Source organism: Micromys minutus, assembly GCF_963924665.1.
Source record: "Micromys minutus genome assembly, chromosome: 28".
NCBI lineage: Eukaryota > Metazoa > Chordata > Mammalia > Rodentia > Muridae > Micromys > Micromys minutus.
The window spans coordinates 39619468-39631781 of record NC_137963.1 but is presented as its reverse complement, the minus strand read 5'-3'; the positions used below and the strand labels follow the sequence as shown (position 1 = coordinate 39631781).

The window sequence follows — 12314 nt, the reverse complement described above, 5'->3', positions numbered from 1 at the left end:
TAGAGAACATGGGCACAAGGAATTGCTTTGAGGCAGGAGATCAGATCTGATTTTAACCAAGCAAAGACATATGAGCCCCTAAATGATATTCTGAGAGACCAGAAAGAGGTTTGGACAGCACCAAATCAGCAATTTTGCCCATTAGCAAACAGCAAAAATATTGTGTAGATTTGCCTCAAGTGTTTTAGAACGTAGGTAATCTGTAAAGCTTGTGGCCCACAATAGAGTAGGCAGGAGTGTGATAAGGCATATAAGGGTTGGTGGGAGGGAGAAATGATCTTTTATTTTTAATTCCTACTAAAATTATATCTGTCAAACTTCTTCTGCTTCTTCTTTGTGGTTTTCTTAGGTCACTGGACCTATTTGGGCTGGGGAGAGCATCAGAGTACGTAAGCATTTCAATTTCTTATCATTTCCTAGACCCTTGTGTGTGTGTGTGTGTGTGTGTGTGTGTGTGTGTGTGTGTACTTGCCAGACTGGGTATAGTATGCAAACATTGCGGGAGTGTGAAGGTCAGAGGAGTTGTAGGAATTGGTTCTTTCCTTCTATAGATCTCAAGGATTGAGCTCAGGTCATCAGGTGCCTGGACCCACTGAGTCATCTTGCCAGCCCAATGTTTTTTATTTTTTTCCCCTTTAATATTTCCTCTCTCAGCTATGAAGCTAGATATTCATGCTTATCAGTACATGTAATTCAGCTCTCTTTTCCTATATAAGTGGTGGCAGGGATGGGGTACGGAGCAGGAGAAAAATGAGGAGAAGAGAAAAGAGGACATTGATTTTTATTGAGAGTTAAACATCAGAGTTGAAGTAAATAGGACTACTGAGCTATTTCCAGAAAACACAGTGGTGCTATCAGCCTTTGGTGTTGGCACTGTTGGTCTCCTGACATAGGAGCTGAACTAGAGACAGGATTATTGTTGTGTATTTAGTGTGGCTGTGTGATGGTAAAGCTGGGAAAAGCTACAGCATAGGCTGATGGTTTTGGTTCATTAGTCCAGCCAAATATCATCTTAGGAAATACGAGACAGGAGCCATAGCTTGACTTTCCCTTGAAGCATCCTACCTACACTAGAATCCACCTTTGTTCTTGAGGCTGGCTCTGAACTCTCTTATGTAGACCAGGCCTCAAACTTGGGCTTGTGTCACCACCTGGCTGCTTTTATAATTTTTGTCCCTAAACTAGTGCCAGTCAAGCTTGCACTCTGCAATTGTTCTTTTTCCATAAAGCTGTTTTCTTCTCTAAGTCACATGGAACTGAGGGGTAAGTCATAGAGACTGTGCCTGGCACAATAAACAACATTTTACTCAAGGTGAAGGGTTTACCTTTTCCTCAATTTCTTTTTAAAAATTTTTTAATTAATTTTTATTTATATGAGTACATTGTAGCTGTTTTCAGACACACCAGAAGAGGGCATCAGATCTCATTACAGATAGTTATGAGCCATCATGTGGTTGATGGGATTTGAACTCAGAACCTCTGGAAGAGCAGTCAGTGCTCTAACCACTGAACGATCTCTCCAGCCCTTTCCTTTAATTTCTAATTCGCTTCAATGCTCAAACGTGTTTCATTCTTGTTCCCATTATCTGTAGACTAACACTGAGGCCCTGGAGTCCTTTCCATTGCCTGTTTTTCTTCACTTAAAAAAAATTTTTTTTTTTTTAAAACATGGTATCTTTGCTCCCAAGGATATTCCAAGGGCATCCCAAGATTAAGTTCTTCTGGCCAATACTTGACAGAGCTCACATTGCCCAGGCTGGTATTAAACTTGCTATATACATGAGGATGGCTTTGAATTCCTAATCATCTTGCCTCTACCTTGCAAGGTCTTGAGTCATAGCTGTGTGTTTCAACCATTTCTGTCTGAATTTTTGTTTATATGTTTGAGTTCATTGGGTCTTTGTCATTTCTGCTCTATGAACACAAGTCAGGATTTTCTGCCAAGTGTAAATTTGATTTTACAGTCTTTGGGAGATTTCTTCAGCTCACACTGCTACTGAGATTATCTTTCAAAATTACTGTTATGAGGCGCCCATTATGTGCTAAGAGTATTGCCATTCGGGATCGGTGAATGTTCCTTCTCTTCACTGTGAGCCAAATAGGAACTTGGCAAAAAAGGACATGTGAGACCTTGTTAATCATACACATATGGGTATAGTATCAGATATGGCTTCTCTGTAATGAGGTTTACAAAGTGTTAGGTTCAGTCCTTCCCAAACACAGTTTTTATTTGTGATGGTGGTTGTTTTAGTTATCATTTTAAAAAATCTAGCTAGTCTTGCTGGTTTTAAAAGCAAAACTAAGTTTTGATTACTATTGCATTGTCAAGTGAGAATGTGGATATGTTTTCTGCTTCTCTCAGCCCATGCTTAGGATAGTAATTCTGAGCCCAGGGTGTAGACTCTTGATAGAAATTATTAGGGAAACTTGTATTACAGCTGCTGTTCTTCCACTGCACTTGGAGCCTTTGGATTTATACAAAAGCCCTGACCACAGCTGTCCTGATTCTAGCTCCAGCTTCTGATATGCATGCTTATTTCGCTCAGTCCATGCATTTTAAAGACCATAAACTCCAGATCAACTTTAAATTAAAATTAGAATATATTTTCTTCTAAGACATGGAAAAGACATTTTTCCCCTTTGCTCATTCCCCTTTGATAATCACAGAGCCCCAGAATCTCTGGGAAATATTTCAAAGCAGAGCTTCCTTAATTAGGTCATGTTAGCTAGAAAATTGGAAGCAGAATTCCAGAGAATTTTGCATTGGGAAAATGCAATTTAGGCGTTCCTCTAAGAATCAACAGTAAAATGAAACTGTCACGTCCTTGTCTCATGATAAGGAGACAGACCTTTTGATGTCCTTGGACTTCTATGCAGCTCAATTTTTACTTTTATTTTTAATCCTCACGTGTATAGCTACCTAAGTTAGAAGCAGGAAACATTTTGAAAACTTATGTAAAACTTGAGTGGTTGGTATGCGTTTTCTCCACAGCCTTTGAAGACCCTGATAGTGCCGTTGATGACCGGGACAGTGACTACCGCAGTGAGACCAGCAATAGCGCCCCACCTCCTTACCACACAACTACCCAGCCCAATGCTTCTGTGCACCAGTTCCCTGTGTCAGTGCGATTACCACAGCAGCTGTTTCTTCAAGGCAGTTCCCGTGACTCTTGCAATGACTCTATGCAGAGTTACGACTTTGACTATCCAGAGCGTCGGGCCCTCAGGTTGGTATTGATCCAGGTTCCATTATGGCTACTGACAGGCAGGATCCTGGTGGTCTGATGGAGTTGGTAGTGGAAGTTTACCTGGTTGAGCGAAACCTGCTCCCTCTACCTCGTCTGTTCTCTGCCTCAGTAATTTTGGCGAACAATTTACTAAGATTAGAACAAAGAAATGACCAGTATAAGTGTTTGAATAGTCTTTACTGTTTATTTCCTTAGAAATTCATAAGAAAACCGATATAATCTTATTACAGCATATTTGGTACTTTTGCTGGAACTTAATTCATTTTATTAGGTTCTTCAATATGCAATATTTATATGTTTAGATACATTTTAAGGTACAATATGACGTTCAGTGAAGAATGTCTCACTACGTGCATGGTCTTTCTCTATCCCATATCTTCCTGTTCATATGCCCCTCCATAAACAGTGTCATATACTATAAGTATAGGGGAAACTGCCCATTCCCCAGTATTTTAAAAACTCTTTCAACTTAAAATTTTGGGGAAATGATACAATGAATACTCATATTCTTGTTGCTTAGACTTAGTTGCATTAACACATTTACTCGATTTCATCATCTCTAATATATTAATCTGCATGTGCTCTTCTTCCTGACATTTTGTATTAAGTTGCAGACATTATGTTACATTACTAGAAGACATGTCAGCACATAACTTCTGGAAGGGCCTTTGTCTCACACAGACCTAGTGTATGACAATACTAAGAAATTTTACACTACAGTGACATAACTGAGCACACAGCTAACTTCTCCACTTCTTTTCCAGTGGCTTTGTGCACACTTTTCCTTTTTATTTAAAAAAAACTTACTGTATTTTATTTTGAATCAGGGTCTCATGGTGAAAACCATGCTTGTATTTTCTCTTTTTAAAAATAAAAAATAGTATCTTAAAATTTTGACATATGACATCTAGTCTAGAATAAAATAGCATTATATTTGGTTTTTCTATTTTTTTAGTCTCCTTTAATTTAGATAATTTCCTTGCTGTGTTTTTCTTCTAGCTGTGTAAGATACTTTCTTTTTTTGAAGAACTGAGGCTGTTGGTTTTGAGAATGTAATTTAATTTGGTTTCATTTGTTTATTTCTTTGTGTTTAGAATCAGTTTAAACTTTTTTGGCAGAGATACCAGATAGTGTGATGTTTTCTTCATAGTTCATCCAGAAAGTACATACTTTGTCTTTTTGTTAGGGACACTTTATTTAATACCCTGATAAAGAAATATAAAATATGCTATATTGTTCCTCAGTATAAAGATACTTTTTCTCATTTATAACCAATTAATATCTGGGATTACATTAGTAGTGTATTTTCCCAACAATTTTTACCAATGATTTTTAACATCTATCAATTCTTGCTTCAATTATTTATTTTATTGGTGAAAGATTAGTTATTTTAAAAATACTTCCAATTTAACTGATAATTTTATCTTTTATAATTCACCAGATCATAGGGATGATCTTATCCCACCCACTGCCATTTCACCAAATTGTGCATTGATGAATTTTTATCTGGAACTTTAAAAGGTCATCTACATGCTAGCCAATATCATGTCCTTGTTTACTGTTGGTGTTAAAAATATTTTCCATGGTGTTTTTTCAAATAACAGACAGAGGCCTGGGGGATTGAAAAAGAAACACACAGACACACACATGGGTCACTGAATAATGGGTGAATACCAACCAGGCTTTACTCAGGACTGTTTTTTATATGGGGTGAACAACAAAGCCTGGGAAGGTCAGGTGCAGTCACAAGTGTACAAAACAGGATGTCCTCAGGGTAAAGATAGCTCAGATGGATCGTTCTAGGGCTTGGTCAAGAACCACAATGGATACAAGGAAGGAGTTCTTTAGCAAAACAAGTGGGGGAAGGAAAAATAAGGCCAGGCTCCAATGGCAGGTTACAACAGCTCCCCCTTTTATATTTTATAAAAGACAAATTTGTAGAGGGGAAGTAGAGGCTCAAATGAGTAGAAAAGAGGCATAACATCAATCTTAAGCAGTGCCTTGTCTTAGGACCAGTCTGGGGGGTCCAAGACCCTTGCCTGTCTTTGGGTACCCTGCCAGTCTTCAGAGCCCCTGTCTTAGGTGAGCCTGGTCCTAGAAGGTTGCCCGTCCTTGGCTAACTGCTTGCTGTTATGGCCACAATTTTCCTGTGGTCCAAAATGTTATATTGGCCTCGACTGGCGTTAAGAGAGCATGCTTCACAGAGGATTTAGGGCGGCTATAACAAGCCCCTCTTGCAGTCTCAGCTGCACCTCATGACCTTGTCTTATATGAAGGAGGGAAGGAGCATGTCACCCAGCTCTGGACATGCTGGATGCTTGAAATATGCTTTGGAGCACAGGCATGGTAAAGGAATATAGAGTAAAGATCAAGAGGGAAAAGGTTCTAGCATGTGGTATCGATGAAGGACGTGGTACTGTTGTCTTACCATCATCAATTGAAATGCTAAAAATTGACTTCGCAAAATACCTAGAAACCTATTTAAAAGAGCTGGTCCAAATATAAAAATATGATAAATGCTGGTCATATGAAAGTTAAGAGAAAAGTCATTATAACTTTTTCTCTATTAGATTAATTTTTTTTAAAAGTCTGTTTCTACAGACCCCATGTTCTCTGTCCTACAAGGTCTAAAAGCTTGAGGCAAAGCTGCTTGTCCAATCCGGGTTAAAGGCAAGCAAAGGTGGGTCAGGAAGAGATGTCCAATGCAGCTTCTTGGTCACCATTGTCAGGGCACTCAGGAAGCTCACAGGTCAGGATGATTCTTTGTCTCAGCATCAGCATGTCTCACCAACCACCCTGGCAGCTAGCATGCTCTTGCAGCATTCTGTGGGAAAAAACAAACACACCCCTTTCCCCATATTAATTGGTCCCCTTGATCAGGACCATACCATATGCTAGTATGTGGATTCTTTCATTTCACCTAGGCATAAGTTTGCCCAGTTGTAGGATGCCATAGACATTCCTTGACATCCAAATTTAAAAAAAAATTTTAAATAAATAAGTCTATGATTCAAGTAAATGGGGATATAACTTCCCCCTTTTAATTTATGAAAATATTGTTTTAAAGTTTTACAGTATTTGTATTACAATATTTTGTTCTTGAGAATTATAAGGAATTTTAATAATATGGGTAATATTAACTTGTCAACAAAGCATCTTAAATGCTTGACTGTAATAGCCAGTTCCATTATCTGTTATAATCTGATTTGGAGCACCAACCATAGGAAAATAACATAGGCCATGAAAAATTATACCTTTAGTTATTTTTTCTGTTAAAGCAATTGCAACTAGAAAGCGTGAAAAGGTGTTAATATTTAAATAAATATTTGCCATAATTAGTTAGAATTAAGTCCTTGAGGGTTAACATAAACTGAGGACATTTAGGACAAATTTTTATAATTTGATGTGTACATTCTCTAGAAATATCAAAATTGTTGTCTCAGGTCATTACTGTTTTGATGGTAAAAAATGAGATTATAATCTGCAAATTTGCTGTGGCATTTCCTTTACTAAGGTATCCAGGCAACCTAGTATCTCTTAAATATCTAAGTATGGGACAGTATGTTCTCTTTAATTAAGTTGTATTTGTATAAACAATTGTAAAGCTCAAGAATTAGCAGTATCTAAAAATGAAACAATTTCAAACAGTTGCAAACTATAAGCTATATATATATATTGGCTATCAGTATATAAATTTAAAGTTCAACTAATTTAACATTTAAAAACAGTGGCTACAGCACATAATCTAATAATCTCTGCAGCAGCAGGGGGAAACTCAAGAGAATGAACATGTGATCCAATTGCATATATTACTTTTCCATAGATGAACCATCTATAATTACATTACCTATAGGCTGCATGTGTAAATTTACAGGAAATAAAAAAGCATGCATAGGGAAAAGAATAAACTCATCTTTTGGATAATGATTATCAATTGTCAGTTTTGCCTGAAAAGTTTGCACATGTAATAGGCCAAATCAGTATTTAGCAATAGCCAATTTAATTGTTTGGAATAAGGAATTTTATCAGGTTAAGACATTACTCTCTCTCTCTCTCTCTCTCTCTCTCTCTCTCTCTCTCTCTCTCTCCATATATATATATATATATATATATATATATACACACACACACACACACACCTTCACTATTTTATCATGCAATTCTGTCTTAACACAGCAAAGGTTTCATAATAGGATGCTAAAACTTTACTTAACAAGGAAAAAAGATGAATTCACATTAATGGTTTCTTTTGCCAAAAGGACTGCTGTGGGTGTAAGGCAAAAATACAGATAGCCAATAATTGATTATAATATCTGCTATATAATATCTGCTGTTAATTCATTGCTTTCTCTATATTCTCTGCAAAACTTTTCATCTCTCAGTTAACTGTAGAGGAGACTAGAATTTGCATGTCTGGAGAACAACAGAGGTTTAAGATCTGTGGTGAGCTTAAAGAGAGGTTTTAGTCAGTTAACATCTGATGACTTTCGAAAATTATTTAAGGTAAATTATCTTTATGAATTTGCTATGCCATAATTTGACTAGGAAGATTGATAACCCAGTTATTTGGCTCCTTTTCTGGAGCAGTGACCACTCTAAAATTATAAAGCTCATTGTAAAAGCAAAAACTCCAGTTAACAAAACATGTGAACATTGAGGATTAAGTCCCAACTTCTTGCCACTGAGGCAGCAGCAAATCTCTGACACAACGCAAGGACTTCAGCCATTCCCTGAGGCACAAAGACACCCATCGCCTCAAGGGTTCTCAAGACCACAAGCTGACACGCCAAAAGCAAACTCTTTACAATCATGAAAATGCAAAGGAATAGTATGTAAACAATCTTTGAAATTTTATGATAATTCTTTGGAATGGCAACTGAAGCAGTAAACCAGGCTTTAAATTCCACAGCCTCAACCCTTTACAAAGCTGCAGCAATTTTTACCTGTTTGGTTTTTACTTAATTACAAATATAGCAGAATTCTAGGGGGAATGAGAAGGCTTAATGAGGCCAGCTTTCAATTGCTCCTGTACTAGCTATTGAGTGGCCAAGAAATTTTTTTTCTTCTGAAGCTGATTAACCAATATAGGGACATCACCTTTTAAATAATTTTATCTGCATGGTGTGCAGGCTTGTCAATTAAAAATACCTTAGATCTGTTTTTCCTTTTCTAGGAGTAACTGCATTGGGCTCCTATTTAGCCCTGATTTTGTTTTCTCAACCCTTGGTTAGGCAAATAACCACAATTAAACACTTGTAACATAACTTTATCGCTTGGGCTATATGGAAGGACTCCTATTAACAGGCAAATTAGAAATATAAGGCTCAAAATATCTTTGGTGATCTTCCTCATCTTCCCAGTGCAAGAGATCACTGCTTTGCTCTGAACTGTGACTTTGTATCTGGGTAACACTAACCATTTTAGGCCAAGATTTTCCATTTATTTTTAAGGCTAACTCAGGTCTTTTAGCTTTTATAGCTTGCACCCAATATAAGCATCTGAAAAGCCAAATCCTTTTCCAGTAGGAAGAGCCTGCATCCCCGTTTTTGAAGTCAATACTGTATAGGCAAAGACCAAGGCCCAATCCTGCGCTGCCAGGGGAGGCGCTGTAGAGGTAGATCCAGTCTTTCTATAAGGCCTTATGGCAACCTGACGAGCCATGTTTGCATTCTCATAAGCCAATTGTTTCACCAAAAGCATTCCAAAATTAGAAGTTCCAAACATCTTTTAGACATTTTAATCAGCCTATCAACAAACTCTTGGAAAAGTTTAGAAAGCAAAACTTAACCTCCAAACAACCTAGTCTCTCCAAAATCAACACATCTTGCATTAGAGCACATCAGCTTTATGCTACAAAGTTTGGCTGCAAATTTCCTGCACACGAACACACTACAGTGCAGCTGCCAATACCTCAGGAGATACTGTCTTAAATCCTATCTTATTACATAAAATATGACCCAATTTAGAGGTATTTTAGAAACCTGTTTCCCTGAGTTGGTTTATGCCACGTGGTGTTGTCTAGAGTGACTTTAACCAAGTTACTAGTTTAAAACAAATTTTCTGTTACCAATATTGCAATTTTTTTAATCATACCCAATTACTTATAAGCAAATAATTTACCACCAAGACATGATGAGCATATTTATACCTTTCAAAACCAGTCAAAAGCAAACATGAAGTAACCACACATCTTATATATGTAAACCAGATAAAATTCTCACTGTTTAGCTGTAATTTCAAGGAATGCGCACCTTGTCACCTTCTGAGCTCAGTAAACAGAGACTTTTCTGGGAAAAGCAGTGGAACAGCTCTAAGTGGAGAAACTGCCAGCACCCTTATCTAGGAACGGCCTAAAAATCAGCTTCCAGCAGGTCTCCAGCTAAACTATTAACTTCAGGTGTAGGGCCCCAAATGCCTGTTTTCTATCTTTAATTTTACCCTTCTAGACACGAGTTAAAACTAAATCAAGAGACAAACAACCAACACATAACATTTTAACCACCTTTTCTTTTGAACATGAAACATGAGTAACACTAAAACAAAGAAAACATGGACACAAATTGACACATGTGGACGGACAGCTTGGTGCGCCAAGAGACAAACACACACAAGAGAACTACATGTGTCCAAGGGACCCTGATATTCTTCCTAAGGGACCCAGAACCAGAACTAGACATTTCTCCAGTGAGAACCAGAGAGTGTCTCCTGACCCTTCGCTCCCACTTGAAGAACTCTGGAACAGTTTACTTTATCTTCTTCCTCTTTTTCCATACCATCCCAGAAAAGGGAGAGGACTGTTTCCCTGTTGTTTGAGCATAGGCTGGAGGGGCCAAAGGAGCGATGACCCTCTCTGGAGAAAAGCCCTTTTAATTTTCTAATTTACATTTGTCTAATTTCTTTTCTAGGCTCATAATTTCTTCTTCGAGTTTAGACTCTTCCTCACTTTCACTGTCTCCCCGACTCATCAGAAGTATCTGCCGAAGTGACAGACCCCTTTGTTCATCTTGAACAGTCTCAAAAGTTCTTTCCATTTCAGCCCCAATTTCTCTTATTTTAGCATTATCACTTAGAGTATCTTTCACCAACCTCCAAAGAGAGAAATTGGTGACTACTAACAGTACGGAGGAACGCGTCGTCCCCATTTCAGTTTCACTTTAAGAAGATTAGAAAATAATAATAACCTTTTAACTTTTTTTTTTGCCCCAATATGTCCCCCCTTTTACTTACAATTGTGGGTTCCCGGGGACGATCCCGTCAGGGTCTCCTCAGTTTCCAATCTCAGTGGAACCTCCAGATGACAACGCCCGACGCCCGTGCCGTCACTGTCACGGAGTCTCGGCCTGGGGGATTGAAAAAGAAACACACACAGACACACACATGGGTCATTCAATAATGGGTGAATGCCAACCAGGCTTTACTCAGGACTGTTTTTATATGGGGTGAACAACAGAGCCTAGGGAGGTCAGGTGCAGTCACAAGTGTACAAAACAGGATGTCCTCAGGGCAAAGATAGCTCAGACGGATCGTTCTGGGGCGTGGTTAAGAACCACAATGGATACAAGGAAGGAGTTCTTTAGCAAAGCAAGTGGGGGAAGGAAAAATAAGGCCAGGCTCCAATGGCTGGTTACACTAATGTATTTTCCCAACAGTTTTTACCAATGATTTTTAACATCTATCAATTCTTGCTTCAATTATTTATTTTATTGGTGAAATTATTTTAAAAATACTTCCAATTTAACTGATAATTTTATCTTTTATAATTCACCAGATCATAGGGATGATCTTATCCCACCCGCTGCCATTTCACCAAATTGTGCATTGATGAATTTTTATCTGGAACTTTAAAAGGCCATCTACTTGCTAGCCAATATCATGTCCTTGTTTACTGTCGGTGTTAAAAGTATTTTCCATGGTGTTTTCTCAAATAACAACCATAACATAACATAGTTGATATTCTGAATATAAAATGAAATCTATTAGGATATATTAAGGATCATATAAAAGTTTCCAACTAACTACTCAAAGGTTGACTGAATGAACGCTTATGTTTATTGTTTGTTTGGCTCTGGCAGTGCTGAGGGTTGGAGTCTGTGCCTTGCACACTCAAAGCTAGGCACCGTGCTGCCGGGTTATCTCCCAACACACTTGGCACTCTTTATTGTTTTGTGACCCGTGCATTTAGTTAAAGTTGCTCACATGAACATGGGTGAGAGGCTAGTTAGAGGGATTTTGGTTAACTTCCCAGCATTGCTTTTTATGTCATATTTATTTATTTACTTACTTATTTTAGGCTGCAGGTTCTTGATATACCACCTAGGCAAGCCTGGAATTCCTGAGCCCTTCTGATCCTCCTGCCTCAGCATCTTGAGTAGCTGTGACTGACTGACAGCTGCCACTGGCTGTGTGCATACATGTTTTACTCATCGATAGTAGTTTAAACTGCCCTATTTTAAGGAAATCAGTATCAAAATCTAGTTTACCTTTGGCCTTCCCTCTGTGTGTGCAAGCATTAGATGCATAGGCCAGCACCATACTAAATGCACACTCTTCCAAACAAATTACCTAATCATTACGTTATCTGGCTCATTTTTCTCGTTGTTACTATAGTAAATATTTAGAAGCACATTAATGATATATTTTAAGTTACAAACTAATTCTCTCAAATTTTTCGATAACTTAAATTTTACTTGTGTCAATATATAAAATGAGGTCTAAAAGTAACCGTCATTTCAAACATAGGAAAAATTAAAAGGATTTTTAAATAAATGTTTTATTTTAGGTAACTTTTTTGAGACACTCTTACTATGCTGCCTTGACTGGTCTGGTTTAGAACTTGTTATGTAGACGAGGCTAGCCTCAAACTCAGAAAGCACAGGGATTATAAAGGCATGTGCTCCCCACACCCAGCTAGTATAGACAGTTTTAAAAAATCTGATGTTTTGAAATGATTTTTCCTTTAGAAAGTTTGGAAGACTGGCTGGGGAGATGGTTTGGTGGGTGAAGCACTTGCCACAGTCTAACCACCTGAGGTGATATCCTCAGAGCTAAGTAAGAATTGGCTTCAGT

General features: G+C 37.9%; 1 protein-coding gene and 1 long non-coding RNA gene across 2 annotated transcripts in view; one reads left to right on the top strand and one right to left on the bottom strand.

Moving 5' to 3' along the window:
• Positions 1 to 3097: 3097 nt before the first annotated feature.
• UNC13B (unc-13 homolog B) overlaps positions 3098 to 12314 on the top strand; it is a gene marked incomplete at its 5' end in the record, with an annotated part of 98616 nt that continues 89399 nt past the window's right edge. Inside the window, one exon of the mRNA XM_080940369.1 lies at positions 3098 to 3227. Within this exon, the coding sequence (XP_080796495.1) occupies positions 3184 to 3227 (44 nt within the window). The remainder of the gene's footprint in view (positions 3228 to 12314) is intronic.
• Positions 4901 to 10654, bottom strand: LOC308438858. Its single transcript, XR_013975604.1, has 2 exons — positions 10476 to 10654; positions 4901 to 6072 (listed from the first exon to the last, which is right to left on the bottom strand). It is a non-coding gene; the product is annotated as an uncharacterized lncRNA (long non-coding RNA).